Here is a 15,611-nt window from a genome sequence, read left to right as displayed (position 1 = left end):
TTTAAGTTTGCAAGCAAACCCTATCGAGATGAAAAGCGTGAAGAGCAGAATGCATCGAGGGTGATGATGTGTTACTTGTGCATTCCAAATGTAATCATTTGCCAACATGGCATGACTGATGACTAATAGATTCCTCCTTGCACATTCAATAGGATCATTTGCTTATACCCCGATGATGGTTAAACGTTTTCAGTTTAGGTGCGTTGATCATTTGAGTTTCACCTTTTCTTTTCTTTTTTTTCTTTTTTTCGTTTAATTAAATATAAATCGCACATTAATAGAATTCTCTTTATCAATCAAAAAATGGTGAAAGACTATTTAACAAAACAAAATTTTGCTATTTTTTGTTAAGAAAAATGTACAAAAATGATTCAAACTCTTGGGGTGGCAGAACGTCATGTGTGACTTTCCACCACCACCAGAATTTGAGTCATTTTTGTACATTTTCGTTAATTTTTCTTACCACTATAACAAACAGTCATATTCATACTCTTCAAAATATATTATTCCGTGCAAAATCTATTATAATTCATATTTAAACACTTATAATTAACGATTTAAAATCTAAATTTGAAGATACTTGAATCTTTTTTTTTTTTTTGTTAATTTTTCTTTTATTTGAATCTAAACTACATATTAATACTTTTTAACAAAACAAAATTTCTATTCTCTGTTTAAGCCTCACTCACAAATGATTTTAATATTTCTAATTTTAACAAATAAAAAATAAAAAATATACACTTAAATAAATTTTAACGTCTTCATATTGTTCATTGATTTTTTTTTTCGGCTTAAATATTCTATTAAATATACACTTATTGCTCAATAAATCATAAATCCACTTCCAAATACATTATAAAGATTAACTTAATCCTCACCAAAAATATTTCCAGAAAATAAAAAATTTGACTCACGGTTTTCAGTCGGTTTTGCAAATTCGTACATAAATCACCATTCAATATATTCATTTTCACTGTCGCTTCATTGTGAAGTTTTGAAAATTAAGGTGACATTTTCCATTGAGATTTGAGTGTCGAACCCCATTTGACAATGTTCTAGGACTCACTATTATGTTTTTCAATTATTTTTTTAGTTTTCAGCTCAAATATTCTACTAAATATATATTTGTTGCTCAATAAACTGTAAAACTACTTAGAATGAAAGTCTAAAGCTAATGAGTCAGTTGTGTAAATCAAAACATTTTGAAGTTGTCACGTCGACTTACTTGATCGAATTAACCATAATGCAGAAGAATGAAACCGAGAAAGGGGCCCACTCTCTCTACTGAATTCACATAACGTAAGCACCATTCTATCTCCATGTCAAATGGCAAATAGGTGGTGGAAAGAATGAAAATAGGAATTTAAGGGGCAAAAGGGTCAAACCAAATGAGAAAAATGACTGGAGCAGAGAGCGAGGGAGCCTAACACAACCCATTGAACGCGGTCTGAAGTCTTCAACATTTCCATCAAAATCCAACGGCCCAGATTTGAAGTCGGCCTCCCTTCTTATTGTCACTCCATCCTCCTCCACCTCCTTCGCCCACTTTTCAAACGCCACTCTGTCTCTCTCTCTCGTCGCATTTGCAAAAAAAGGTCAATTTTCTCACCCCTCTTTGTTTATTGCTCTGATTCCTGGTGCTTTAGATCTCTGATTATTTTGTTTCCTTTTTGTATGATTGTTTTTTGCTTGCATGTGTGTAATTTTTGATGATTTCATTGCTGCATTGTTTGTTCTGGGAGTTTTTGATTATTGGGTTTTGAATGTTGTGGCGTTTGATCGCGTTTCAGATTTGAAGGACTTTTTTTTCGATTTTCCATATGCTGAAATGGTGACTTGGGATTTGCTCATTTGCTTTTCGTGACCAACTGATGCGTTATGTTTCATTGAATCATGTCTCACTGTGTATATATATACATATATATATGTATATAATGAGATGGAATCATTGCATAACATCATACGAAAATGGTTAGCAGCAAACGTAAAGTATATGAAAATTTCGGAAACAATGAGCACATAATTACATAATGTGAAATATCATGAATGAACATAAAAAGGCTAACTAGCAGCTGCATTGTTATCCTTTGTATCTTCTTTGATTGTTAATTCGATGGGTGGTTCGAGAGCTCGTATAATCTGGTCTTTCTAAGTTTTTCTCTCTGGCCCAAACTTATTGCTGCTTGTTTTGTTTTGCATTGAGAGTTGGTGGTACATGTTTCACCTTTGGCCATTTATCCTATTCGGTCTGGATCTTTTTGTTATTGTTTTAGATAAGATTGTTCATTTACTAGTCGTGGATACGTGCTGACTCCGCTGGGGCATCTTACATATTGCAAACATTCTTTTGAAAAATCATACTTCTCTTTCTGCTGCTGTTTTCTGGCCGGCATTATGTTAAATCATTATGGTGTTTGTGTGGCCCGCTTGTAATCTTGACTCCTTAAATGTCTTTCCATTGTTTTTAAGCAATATTTCATTTTGTTTCGATGAAACGCTTCTTTAAGTTTGTTTATGTAATAGACTTGTGGTATCTTATGCATGAGCTTTGAGTTTTATTGCAAGGCAAAAACTTTGGTAAAGCATTTGGGATTTTTTTTGTGTGGTGTACTGTGTTGTCTGTTCCTTTTCTTGTCATATGAGGCAATTGTAGGCCAAAAAGGGGGGGAAACTGATGTAACTGATTGTGGTATACCTAGCAGGTAGAAGAAGATGGCAGAAGCTGAGGACATTCAGCCACTCGTGTGTGATAATGGAACAGGAATGGTCAAGGTATTAAAATATGTTTATATTGGTTTGGCAAGATGCCATTTTAAAATTGATGTGCAGATGGTTTGGATGGGTGTGCCTTTTCTTATCTTTCTTTTCTGGACATTGTATCCTAAAGCTTGTTTTCATGTTACCGTTTAGGCTGGATTTGCAGGAGATGATGCTCCACGAGCTGTGTTCCCTAGCATTGTAGGGCGCCCTCGTCACACTGGTGTCATGGTTGGTATGGGCCAGAAAGATGCTTATGTTGGTGATGAGGCTCAGTCCAAGCGTGGTATATTAACTTTGAAATACCCTATTGAGCATGGTATTGTGAGCAACTGGGATGACATGGAGAAGATTTGGCATCACACCTTCTATAATGAGCTTCGTGTTGCCCCAGAAGAGCACCCGGTCCTTCTAACTGAGGCCCCCCTGAATCCCAAGGCCAATCGTGAGAAGATGACCCAAATAATGTTTGAGACCTTTAACACTCCGGCTATGTATGTAGCAATTCAAGCAGTTCTTTCCCTGTATGCAAGTGGTCGTACAACTGGTAAGCACATTGATTAGTCTTTCCTACTGCTGGTGTTAATTTGAAATTGTGTCCAATTACCGAAGAATGGCATGCATGATTGTTTTGAAATAACTTTTTAATTCAACCCAAATCATTTTATTCTCGTCTCTGCTGATGGGTGTGCTGATTTTACTGTGAAGGTATTGTGCTCGACTCTGGTGATGGTGTCAGCCATACGGTCCCCATTTACGAGGGGTATGCCCTCCCCCATGCCATCCTTCGTCTTGACCTTGCTGGTCGTGACCTCACTGATAGCTTGATGAAAATTCTTACGGAGCGTGGATATTCGTTCACTACCACCGCAGAGCGTGAAATTGTGAGGGACATGAAGGAAAAACTCTCTTACATTGCCCTTGACTATGAGCAGGAGATGGAGACTTCCAAAACCAGCTCTTCAGTTGAGAAGAGCTATGAGTTACCAGATGGGCAGGTCATTACCATTGGTGCAGAGCGGTTCCGATGCCCAGAAGTCCTTTTCCAACCATCAATGATCGGGATGGAAGCAGCAGGCATTCACGAAACCACGTACAACTCCATCATGAAGTGTGATGTTGATATCAGGAAAGACCTGTATGGCAACATTGTACTCTCTGGTGGTTCAACCATGTTCCCAGGCATTGCTGATAGAATGAGCAAGGAAATCACTGCCCTAGCCCCAAGCAGTATGAAGATCAAGGTGGTGGCACCACCCGAGAGGAAATACAGTGTCTGGATAGGAGGCTCCATCTTGGCTTCCCTTAGTACCTTCCAGCAGGTTTGTATTCATTTCTGCACTTTTACATCTTGTTCCAATTTGATCTTGGATGATTACTAATTCGAGCTTTCCGCTTGTTTTTTGATTGCAGATGTGGATTGCAAAAGCAGAGTACGATGAGTCTGGGCCATCTATTGTCCATAGGAAATGCTTCTAAATTGTAGACAATAGAATCATGGAGAGAATTGTGTCCAACGTTATTATCATTCTATGCTATTCACTTGCTGGTGTTATGACTTTGAGAAGCTTAGGAGTCAGATTTTGAAATGGATCAATTCTTTCGCTATTATTTGTTTTTATCGCTTTTCTTCGGTTTATGTCTATTCTGGGTTCATAATTCTGCAATCCCTCTTGCCGGTTCGTTGGTTAATATCTTGCAATGATTTTATCTGTTCAAAGTACTCGTGTTTCTGACGATACCACTAGGTTATTGGCCGGATTTACAATCACTGAACATGTATGTATATTCAAACCGTGTGTCGAAAACTTATACAACCAGGTTATGTTATACGCAGCACCGGGGATTTCAAGATTCATTTACATTAGAAAGAAGGGACTCTGCCGTCTGATGCTCATCCTGGCAAAATGGGTGATTCCCTATGTCAAGGTTCATATCAGGTTTTGAGATGTCGCCGTGATCATCATTCTGCTGCGGTTTCTCCATCTCTTCTTTCATTACAAACTTCTTGTTCGAGCTGAAGACTTGGCTTTCGCGACTTTGATGATCGTTGTAGTGAGAATTACTTCTCTCATATGTTTTAAGAGACGAGCCCTTCAAGCTTGAATCTACGAAAGCAGAACGCTGCAGGCTAAAGCTCCCGAACCCTTCGATTCCACGTGTTAGATTCCGAGCTCTGGCCCTCTCTTCCCTGAAAAACACCTCATCTTCGACAAGTTTTAGTACTCTCTTCGATGACTTCCTGAGGCTCAACCCCCAGTTAAACCTGCATGCAACCGAAAGCACGAACTCAATTAACGATGAATGCGGCTAATAACGAAGGGTTAAGGCAGTAAACATGTTAAATAGTAGATTATATATTCTGACCCTTTCTCATCAATATATTGAAACCTTTCCATCTCCTTGATCAGATCTTTATCGTCCTCAAACTCTCCAGCAATTCTCAATGGTCCATGGCATAAAAGGTGTTCCAATAGAATTAGAGCCTTGTAAGAACCTCGCCAATTCTTTCTATTGAAGTTCAACAGCCTGAAGTTTGGTAGCAAAAGAAGGGAAGGAACTAGTTAGCTTAATTTAAACCTTGCACTCGAGTTCGATTCCTCCTTTCGTATCAAAAACGAAAAAACTACTCATTAACCATGTTGAAAATCCCCCGTCAGTGAAATTGTCAAAACAAATTACAATATATAATAAATTGTTCTATTTCTAAATACACCGAGGTCTTTTAGGTTAAAACCTCACACCTGTTGAGCTAGTAGGCAGTTAAATTAAGAACAATATCGACGTTGGATAATTAGTATGGCTCTTCAAAATTTTGACAAACCTCTTATGTAGAATGTCCACAATCCTGCAGTAATCATCAACTTCAAAGGCAGCCCTTGATATTACTCCAATGCTACGAGTGTCTGGTGGCCATGGATTTTCATTTGTGGCTTCTTCTGTCATTCTGTGAACGCCTCCCACAAGAACACGAACACCAACTCTCATTAAAATTACAAGTCCCACAACGAAGATTATGAATAATTAAATAGGAAATGAAAATCTAATTTAATCATTAAGTAAACATGATTACATGAAACATAAACGTACAGTTCTGCAGGCGTTGCATCAGTCAGCGCCAAACGAGCGGTTTTCATCTTCTCTTTCAAGAAGGAAGATGCTTGTTTCTTCAGTTCATAGAACAAGGGACTGCTCATCTTTTCTGTTTTTCACGTCGGAAGTCGGAATGATCGACGTGCATGCTTTGGAATGTTTCTGAGGTGATACAGTGTTTGTATATATGGATTGGATTCTGAGCATTGTGTACCTACGTAAGAACTGCAACTACTCCATTTACCACAACAAACCCTAACTGCTCCCTGAAAGTTGTTTTTTGCATATGTAATGAGAAGAATTAGGATAATTTAATTAATTAATAATGCTTTAAGACCAAAATAAAACATTTGAACTTTCAATTTCGTTGGTGAGGAGTGCATTAGAAACTCGTTTAGGTCGACCTCATGCAATACCAAAATGTAGGCCAAGACTCCCATAAATAGGACAATAATACTTGCATTCTCCTTTGGGGCATGAGCTGATTCCTTCACTTTCAAATAACGTAATTTTACTATAAAATTTTCATAATTCAACTTCTTAATTTTTATTCAAAGATGGTCCTTGCAAAAAAAATTTCAAATCTGAGATCGTTTAGTTATCCAAATATATCAATAAATCGAAACGGCTCATTGTTAATAGTTACTTGATACATATACTGTTGATTCATTTGATACATTTGGATGACTAAACTATCTCGGATTCGGATGAGCTTTTAAAGAGATGATCTTCAAACGAAGATTAAGAAATTGAACTGTTCCGCTTACAAAATTTATATAGTGAAGAACGTTATTTGCAAGTGAGGGAATGAGCTTATCCCAAATGATAGAAAGTATTATCCCATAATACTTAGCTTTGACGCCAAAAGTATTCTTTTGTTTTTGGCCTCTGGTTTTGGACCTGGTCGAAGATAGTAGGTAATTGTAAACATTTGCTCCTGTACGTGTAATCCATCGGGAGCTTCTAATCACACTCAACATTTGCTCCTGCGACCGACTTAGTGTGATGATCAATTGATCACCGATGCTGGATGAATATCTCATCCAACGATCCAGACCGATTCCCAAAAGGACTTGGATTACAATTTACTAGCTCCCACTACTCCATGATACAGTGGGCATCTTTAGCTCATGGAACGATCCCTCCACTTCTGTCGGTGGCATGGCATAACTTGTGGCCAAAGACACCAGGGAGTCACAGTGCTGGACCTCCAATCAAACCAGCTTGAAGGTACACAATCTCCCCGCATTGGAACCTTGAGTTTCCTCAGGATATTAATCCTCCAAAACAATAGCTTTACCCACACCATCCCTCAAGAAAGTGGTCGTTTGTTCCGCCTGCAAGAACTACGCTTTTAAAACTCAAGTTAATCGCACCAATTTAGAAAAATTATTTATTGATCACAATAATTTGGAGGACTGCTATCTGAATCAATCAGCAGCCTCTCAACAAAGCTCAGGCGAATGACATTTAAAAGGAATCGGATACGCGGAAGCGTTCCCGTAGAGATCTGAAATCTCATCGACTTGGATGCATTAGGCTTTGAGGCAAACCTATTGAATAGGTAAACAATATAAGCAGGTGCTTTTTGTATTTTTCTTCGTTGAAAGGCTTACGGCCCGCCTTACGGAGACATGAAATGCCTCTACACAAACTTTCGTGTTTTAACTGGCCATTCTAGCCACATGCCAGGCTACTCGTAGCTAAATTGCATTCCTCTTCGAACAATATTGGGCTCCTTGCATTTACGAAGACATTCCTCCTTACCAGTAAACCGCAACTTTTCAAAAAACGATACTTGTAAATTATGACTCTTCAAGCCACTGAAAGAGGGAAAGGGATCCTCTCCGGATCCCTTCCATCAAATCCACCAATCTGAGGCCTTAAAATTTGATCTAACGGCTAAAAACAGAGGCTCACTTTAAAAGTTATAATAACTTTAGCTGTTGGATCAAATTTCAAGGACCCGAATTAGTGGATTTGGTGGAATGGATCCGGAGAGGATCCCTTTTCCTAAAAGAGTGCAATAAAACCAACATGGCTAGGCCAGATAATGTTTCAGAAAGTTTTGCAGTCATGACGATTCATAGTCGTAAAAGTAATATATTGTCAACATATAATCCATTGGTTCTTAAACGTACAAGTTTATAACTTTCAAGTGCTGATTAAGAAGGGGACACTATTCTGATGTCGAACCTGTGAAATCTATAGCTAGAAGGAACTAAAGAGTAGCGCCCCAAATGAATTTTCATACTAAAATCCCGTTGTTAGATCACGGCTTTGCCAAAACAGGCTTTGAAGTAAAAACGCTCTATATTTGCTCTCTGCAAAGGCTTTGGAAGGAAAACGAACCACCCGCCTTGTAGTAGTCTAATAAGGCTTTCCGCTGGCTTTTGATATGTATAACTCGTGTATAATCAGCTGTGAATTTTCCACATGCCGGTTCTATATCCAACAGACATAAGCACAAGCTCCCAAAGCATATTTGGAATGCTCAACAGGTTCACCTTCGACCCAGGAATTTCAGACCAGTTTACAGATATCTCAAGCATTGGAATTTTGAACCATTTGCACAAGTACACTACCTCAACATCAAAGCACCACCTGCAGAAAATCCACAACCAATCAGTAAGAGAGTCTCCAATATCATATAAACACAGAAAATCAGAATATAATAGTCATCCTACAAGCCACTTTGCTAACATAGAACATATCAAAACATCGAACTGATGCATCGATCAGGTTTCATGACTGCCCACCATTACAAAATCCACATGGCGCAAATTCTGCATGCAATTCCTAAAACATGTTACCAAATCCTCTAGAAGGTATTCACCATTCATTCACCCACAATAGGCCAAAATTAAACGAACCTAATCAGGCATACCTGCACAGAAAAGCTCCAAACCTCCTTAGATACAATAAATTGTATATCTGCTACCCTATGAATGCATTTATTATTCTCATCCTGAATACTTCACTATCTTCTAAGCTTTAGTTTTCCTTTTTTAAAAAGATAGAGAAACTATATCGAATGGCCACCTGGAAATCTCAAAGTTCTGAAATATGTCTACTCACAGCCTTCAACTTCCAAACCTGTAAACAGCATAAGCTACAAGGCACTCAATGAATGATAAGTTGGGGCAGTAAAATAATGCTTGTATGTTAATTAGGAAGCAACAGAAGTGAGCATAAACCATTTCAAATTTCCATCTAAAGTGCAGTTCCCAGTTCAAACAGAATGCCATATATACAATCCAATGTGGATTTACCTGTTCAAACGGATGTTAGTGAAAATCTTCCTTGCAGCAGCCCTAGTGAACATCTTAAACCCACACTGTCATGCACAAAGGATACCATGTCAGAATAGCAGTGCCTTATTTAAAATCTAGTAGGCTATCTATGACAAAAGGCAAAAACTAGTAACCATGTGGCGCTGTTCTCAAACTAGAAGAAGAAATAATACAAGAAAAGAGAAACATATATGTAAAACAGAAGAAAAAGTCAGACCTGTGTATCCCGAATTCCAGGACCAGCAGCCAAAAGAACCACAAGATGAAAACCTTTCATTAAAAAATTGCGATACCACTTCCTCTGAAACATTAAGTTAACTGGCTCAGTTACAATATTTTAAGCAAAATAAGAATTAAAATTAAATATAGCTGCAAGCTGCATAAGCAAAACTCAACTGTAGCCAGGGCTTTCCCCTCAAGATGAGCACGAGAACCAAATGCAGCAATGGGGATATCAGATATTCTAAAACTTGAATTACCCGCAGATGAGTCCCTAAACTTATCCTGTTTAGCAACTGCATGAATCTGGAATGAAAAACACAAGGTAGTATGTAGTAGCTTTGTTAGAATTTTTTCACCATCAACTGGAAGCAAATGTCAGATGGTAAAAAGATATCTAGGATGCTCTGGTACAAACCTGTTTTTCAAGTTTTTCTACGTCATTAACCTTGGTTGCTCCATCAGCATCCAGCATTAGAAGTAGCTCACCACGTGAATGTAGCATTCCCTAAACAATGCTTTCACATACGTAAAAAGCTTCAATCAATTATTGTCACGCGCAAAGGAAAAAATATGGGCCGTTTAATAACATCAGATATGGTTACAAGGGACTGGTTCAGATTACACTCACTTTTCTGATGGCTTCACCTTTTCCATGATTCCTACCAAGAAGGATAATCCTCATATTGTCCACGGTATATTTCTTTATAAATTCAAATGCCACTCTTTTTGTCCCATCAACACTTCCATCGTCAACAATCACCACCTGTCCAGAAGAACATTTGTTAAGTAAAGCAAAGGCGATGGACAACAAACCAGGCACGTAACTGATTAAGTGTTTAATAATCAGTAACTACTAATACCTAAGCCTTTAGTTAACAATAGTTCACAATTGAAGGTTCGGATATCTAGGTACTTGCTGGGGGTAAAATTATATAAGTGCATCTTATCATTACGCTATCAGCTAGGGTGCTAGATAAACAGCAGTAAAAAACGAATTCAGTTGATCTAGCTAATGAGAGAACCAAGAGAGTACCTCATAAGTAAAAGACTTATCCTTCGCAGCACGCTGTTGAAGATAACTACAAAGTAATATTTAGATATCATTACAATATAATACGATTGATATATCACCAACCCATCAACAATGATCACCAAATTAGAACGGCACAGATCAAGGAAGCAAGGAAAAAACCGAATCAATAATACATTTTGCAGGGGAAGTGAGATGCAATTAGCTAAGCTTCAACTTACTTCATGGTTTCATCAAGTGCTCCGGGAAGCCTAAGCTCCTCATTGAATGCAGGGACAATCAAAGATAAATACTTCTCAGCTGGATCAAATATAGAAGGGCAAGGAACCTAACACAAACGCCCCCAGAAGATTCAGCAACACATCAAACGACCATTTTATAATTGAAATCGAAAAGGGTTGACTTGCATAACCTCTGGGAGCAAAACCCTAATCCCAAAATTTTGCATCAACATCTAACCCACCCTAATTCAAGCGACAAGAATGAACCTTGAACCATGAACCAATTGGATTACTGCAACCTAAATGTACCTGTTTCAACGAATTGGGGTCCTCGAAGATCGCGGGAGCTCCAACATGCCTAACAAATTATAAATTAAATACATCAAATTTAAGTCAAAGAACTAATCTTTTCCAGGGATTAAAGAGGGAGAGAATTGAAGAGTAGATAGAAGAACGTACGCGTTGTTGTTTTTTCTGCGATAAGCTTCGAAGAAGACGGCAGTAGCTAAACCTGTGGCGACAACGAGAATGAGGGCGAGCAGGAGCTCCACCATTGTCCATACAATTACAAACTCCATTGTTGTTGTTGGTTTGATTTTTGCAGGTCCAAAAGTGGAGACGGTGGCTGCACTGCTCCTTTCCTTCCGAGTTAAAAACGAAGTCCTGCACCCGCAGACTCTCGGCCAATTTTTCGTTTGACGAATGAAACTTAAACTTCATATATGAATAAAGGGAATTAAGCTTATCAAGCCCGTCTAGCTCAGTTGGTAGAGCGCAAGGCTCTTAACCTTGTGGTCGTGGGTTCGAGCCCCACGGTGGGCGTTCTATTTTTTATGTTTCGTTTTTATTGAAATTCTTATTAATTCCATTTGATCGTCGTATCAACAAATAGTATTTATATGCTTAATCTAAAAGCACACATACATTTTTGTCCAATCATGTTCAACGATTACCTATCTTCTCTCTTTTTCAGCCATCATGCTAGAAATGATCTAACTCGCATATGTTCTTCCAAAATATTTTTTTTTTTCCCTTCCAAATACTTTTTAACTTCATGTGATTTTGTGACGTTATAAGGTCTAGGTCGTCAACTCATATATATTTTTATCTTTAGATGGTCTAAATGTTGCATTTTTACTGTAACCTACTCGTTGCTTTTGCTCTTTAAGTGATTCCTGAGTAGTCATGACTTTTAGATGCCTGTGAACTATCTTTACAAACTAATCAAGGACTTGCTTTTGGCCTTTATATATATGAGCTGGTTTGAGTGCTTTGTTGACTTTTAGAAGCTTGTGAACTAACCCAACAAAATGAGGTCCACCACTCCAAAATGAAGGAGGCAATTGGTTTGTTGGCAATAGCCGTCGGACTGCCCGGGCATGAATTGCCGGATTAGACTGCCAGGCAAGAATTGCCGGGCCTTGAGCTCATTGCCAGTGGTTGACGTCGACGATGACATCACGCAGCAGAGGCGTTCCTCCGCGCCGTGCACCATTAAGCCAAACAGATCGTTTTTCCTGGGCCATCAGTTGTTGGATTTCCAATGGTTAGTTGATCTGGACAGTTGGATTTCCAATAGTAAAAAGATTTGTAACTTTTTCTGTAGCTGCCACGTGAAAAAATCTGTGGCATCCAACAACAATAATTTTGAAAATTAACGGCCATGATTAATTCAATGGTAAAAAATCTAAAAAAATCAATTTAAATACTCTATAAATACCTAACCATCTTTTTCATTTCTCACAGACTTACACCACAACACAACTCAATATTTAATTTTCAACAATCTTACAAAATTCAACATGCCAACAAACTTACAAAGTTCAATACATGTGGCGCGACGTGAATTGTTGACAATCTCATAAAAAATCTAAGGCGATAATGACACGTGGAGGATAGGGCTAGGAAAACATAAAAAATATAATACATATGTATGTGAATAAAAATCGTCATTGCCATTTCACTTTCTCTTTCCAAATGGGTAAACTTGCACAAAGTCAATTACTATTTAGAGTGAATAGTAAGGGCAATTCACTGCCTTGCCCTTACTCTTGTCCTTGCCCCTAAAATGGGTGGACTTGCTCTAATGTTCCCACAAAAATTAGCACACAAACAGGTAACGAATTACCATTTCTTCTGGTTTTCTTCACATTTCTTTGTTTGTACATGACAGAAAACAAACAGGTAATTACCACTTCTTCTGGTTTTCTTCACAGGTTATCTGTTGTAACTTGTACATGACACAAAACAATTCAGGCTAATTTAGGTCTACCAGTATGAAAACCCCACACGCTTGTCAAGTTTAGATGTTAAAACCACAACAAATAAAGGACCGGCAATAATTTTACCAGCCTTTTATAAGTTGGTATTGTTTTTTTAATCATTATTATTATTATAAACAAAACCATATGGGTAGGGTGGAATTGAAGATATGACATCGACGCTTATGCAATAGAGATATCATTATGACAGTGTTTCAAGTTAAGAAAGTTAAAATGCATGACTGACTTACAATGTCATCTCAATGACATCGCCAATATAAATAAGCTTTTTTTTCGATTGCAAAATATGTTTACGTTCTTAACTAAACTACAAATTCTTTAGGATACAAATTTTTCTGTGGATAAAGAAGTTTATTTCATGTGACACCATATGACATCTTATGCCCTAATTATGAGTCCAACACAAAGGTGGTGTAGCATACTTATTACCCCCACGCATATATGTACATGCAGTCGTATACATAAAGCAGCTCAGTCCAGTCAATTAGTTGGCAACAATAGAGGGGACATAGATGGCCATGATTCCTTCGAAAATAAAGGTGGTTGAGAAAATGGACCTTCTCTCAAGGACTGGTCATGATTAAAGCCACGGGAATTAGAAATTGATTGATTTTAGGCTAAAAAAGAAGCGAGAGGAGAGAAGTTGGCCCTTCAACCTTCAAATTCAAACCTTACCCCATTTTAATTGTTTTTTCCATCATGCCAAACGGACCTTTTACGAACCATCCTCATCACTCATCACTCATCACATCAGTAACATCACATTCACATCAATGATCATTCATGCACCATGTCATGAAACTTATTAATTACTAAATTATTGGTTTTTATTTATTTAAAGGAACCATTTAAGTATAACCTCTCAAGGAATTTTAGCAGCAAATAATAATATAAAAACAGAACTTTTGTTCTAGACCAATGGGCAGGAAGTGTGGCTTTGTAGTTTTAGAGAAATTTTTCATTGTGATCGGAACACGAATGATATATTAAAAGTTTTTATATAAATAGTGAAAAATTGTATTTTTTAAGTTATTAACTTTTTACCATACATATCTCACCATTTGTATAATAACACATGATGTACTATCTTGTATTGTGATCATATTGAAAAATCTCTTTTAACTTCGAGGTTTAGTTCACGGGGTTAAAATCTGGGAACAATTTACTAAATAGCTGTGTCAGGATTCAGAATCAGCCATATTTATATAACTAGTGTACTGATGATCGTGCAAACTCTTCAACTAATCCTCCCATAATTTGAGTAAAACTTACCTGCAACAGGTTTCGTTCCCTTACTGAATCTCTTGTTACATCCTCACACCACGTGATGAGAGATGAAAGGATATGAAATGGGTTGCATCCGAGTTTTTCAGCTTTTTCTCATGTAATTGGAGCTAAATTATGAAATAATAGGACTAAGCACAAAGATGGAACTCATGAACCCACTTGAATTTAAAATTTTTTAATATCAACGAAAAACTGTTGTAAAATCTGTCACTTACCTCTGCTGAATTCAGAATTCTGCGGCAGCATGTGCCATATACTGTGAACACAGATATATGAACATATAGGGAAGCTCAATTCACTGTATATAACAGAATTCCAAATTATTCATACTAAAATACACAATTTGCTTCCAACAAAATTAAACAAAAACAAATCAATATCTTCCACAAATAAACCAATTTTCCCCATCATAATAACAAAACCCAAAAAAAAAAAAAAAGGTCAACAACCCAATTAAGCAAATTAAACCCCTTGTAGAAGATAATAATGTTCATGAAAAAAAAAAGTTAAAAATATGAAATATTTCCTAGTGAGCCATGGCCACGGGATGAGCATTTGCATAGCTAATGGATCTCTGGTTAGGCATGGCAAGCATAGCAGTGTGATCCAAGAAATCTTGAAGCGCCACTACAGACTGCAAAATTGTTCTGAGATCATCAGCACTTGAGAAACCCAAGTTTCCAACTTGCCTAACTGCATACACATAAAAGGTAATGCACCCTTTTCTAAATTTAAATCGAGCCATCTCACAACCACTCAGCCCTCTGATGAGCCGCTTGTTCACTTCCCCAAGTGGGATTTCCAGCGGCCAAAGGCGGTCCACGGCGGCCTTCATGCCCTCTGTTTCGAAAACGAAGAGAACCACCTTGGACGTCTTGGTGCCGAGGCCTAATGTGAGGGTGTGCCAGGCGTGGTGCGCCAAGATTGTGAAGTTTGTGGGGAGAAAAGCTGTGGTGGAAGGAAACGGAAGCTTATTGTTGCTGGGTTTGCTGGGTGGGAAAGAAAGGAGTTGGAAAAGCTCCAGTGGCCTTGCTCGCCGGATTGTGAAGGATTTGACGACGAACTGGCCTCCAAACCGCAGGCCCTTGACATCAGAGCTTGGCTTGAATGAGAAATCTGAGGCTGTTTTTGTGTTTTGGTCATTTGGGTGTTGATGTTTTTGCTTCTTGTTCTTGTTGTTACTGATCTTCTTCTCTTTCTCTCCCATGGTTTGTTTGTAGAGGAGGAATATTTTGGGTCTTTGGTGGTTGATGCTTGGTGGGTTTTTGTTAGTGTATGATAATTAAACCAATCCAGAGTTTTGGATGGTATACTGTGTTGGAGTTTTTGTGTTTCTTTTTAGTTTTGCTAATCCAATAGTATACATAAATGTTATTAGTTTATTTTATTTCAATCAATGGAAAGAATAACGAAATGGGTGATGATG

At 37.8% G+C, this 15,611-nt stretch overlaps 4 protein-coding genes and 1 non-coding gene across 7 annotated transcripts; 2 read left to right on the top strand and 3 right to left on the bottom strand.

The window, feature by feature from the left end:
- The first annotated feature begins 1,467 nt into the window (after positions 1–1,467).
- Positions 1,468–4,385, top strand: LOC137719983 (actin-1). Its single transcript, XM_068458970.1, has 5 exons — positions 1,468–1,595; positions 2,703–2,772; positions 2,911–3,304; positions 3,466–4,079; positions 4,171–4,385. The coding sequence occupies exons 2-5, from the start codon at positions 2,713–2,715 to the stop codon at positions 4,234–4,236; spliced, it is 1,134 nt and encodes a 377-aa protein (XP_068315071.1). The 5' UTR covers positions 1,468–1,595; positions 2,703–2,712; the 3' UTR covers positions 4,237–4,385.
- A 220-nt stretch (positions 4,386–4,605) lies between these two features.
- LOC137719699 (uncharacterized) lies at positions 4,606–5,954 on the bottom strand. The gene is made up of 4 exons (XM_068458742.1): positions 5,848–5,954; positions 5,582–5,704; positions 5,125–5,286; positions 4,606–5,023 (listed from the first exon to the last, which is right to left on the bottom strand). The coding sequence occupies exons 1-4, from the start codon at positions 5,952–5,954 to the stop codon at positions 4,606–4,608; spliced, it is 810 nt and encodes a 269-aa protein (XP_068314843.1).
- A 1,998-nt stretch (positions 5,955–7,952) lies between these two features.
- Positions 7,953–11,287, bottom strand: LOC137720812 (uncharacterized). Of its 3 annotated transcripts, none has more exons than XM_068459920.1 (11): positions 11,076–11,287; positions 10,926–10,974; positions 10,617–10,723; positions 10,399–10,444; positions 9,994–10,128; positions 9,781–9,870; positions 9,540–9,668; positions 9,361–9,444; positions 9,123–9,187; positions 8,893–8,962; positions 8,316–8,454 (listed from the first exon to the last, which is right to left on the bottom strand). In XM_068459920.1, the coding sequence occupies exons 1-10, from the start codon at positions 11,192–11,194 to the stop codon at positions 8,902–8,904; spliced, it is 885 nt and encodes a 294-aa protein (XP_068316021.1). In that variant the 5' UTR covers positions 11,195–11,287; the 3' UTR covers positions 8,316–8,454; positions 8,893–8,901. The 3 variants fall into 3 exon arrangements, with proteins under 3 accessions (XP_068316020.1, XP_068316021.1, XP_068316022.1); XM_068459921.1 differs by having other exon boundaries at positions 8,893–8,946; XM_068459919.1 differs by lacking the exon at positions 8,893–8,962 and having other exon boundaries at positions 7,953–8,454.
- Positions 11,288–11,365: 78 nt separating this feature from the next.
- TRNAK-CUU (transfer RNA lysine (anticodon CUU)) lies at positions 11,366–11,438 on the top strand. Its single transcript has one exon. It is a non-coding gene; the product is annotated as a tRNA-Lys (tRNA).
- A 3,099-nt stretch (positions 11,439–14,537) lies between these two features.
- LOC137719391 (uncharacterized) lies at positions 14,538–15,611 on the bottom strand. Its single transcript, XM_068458432.1, has one exon. It carries the CDS (start codon positions 15,390–15,392, stop codon positions 14,712–14,714), a length of 681 nt encoding a protein of 226 aa, XP_068314533.1. The 5' UTR covers positions 15,393–15,611; the 3' UTR covers positions 14,538–14,711.

Source organism: Pyrus communis, chromosome 16 (genome assembly GCF_963583255.1).
Source record: "Pyrus communis chromosome 16, drPyrComm1.1, whole genome shotgun sequence".
NCBI lineage: Eukaryota > Viridiplantae > Streptophyta > Magnoliopsida > Rosales > Rosaceae > Pyrus > Pyrus communis.
This window is presented reverse-complemented; position numbering and strand designations above follow the sequence as displayed.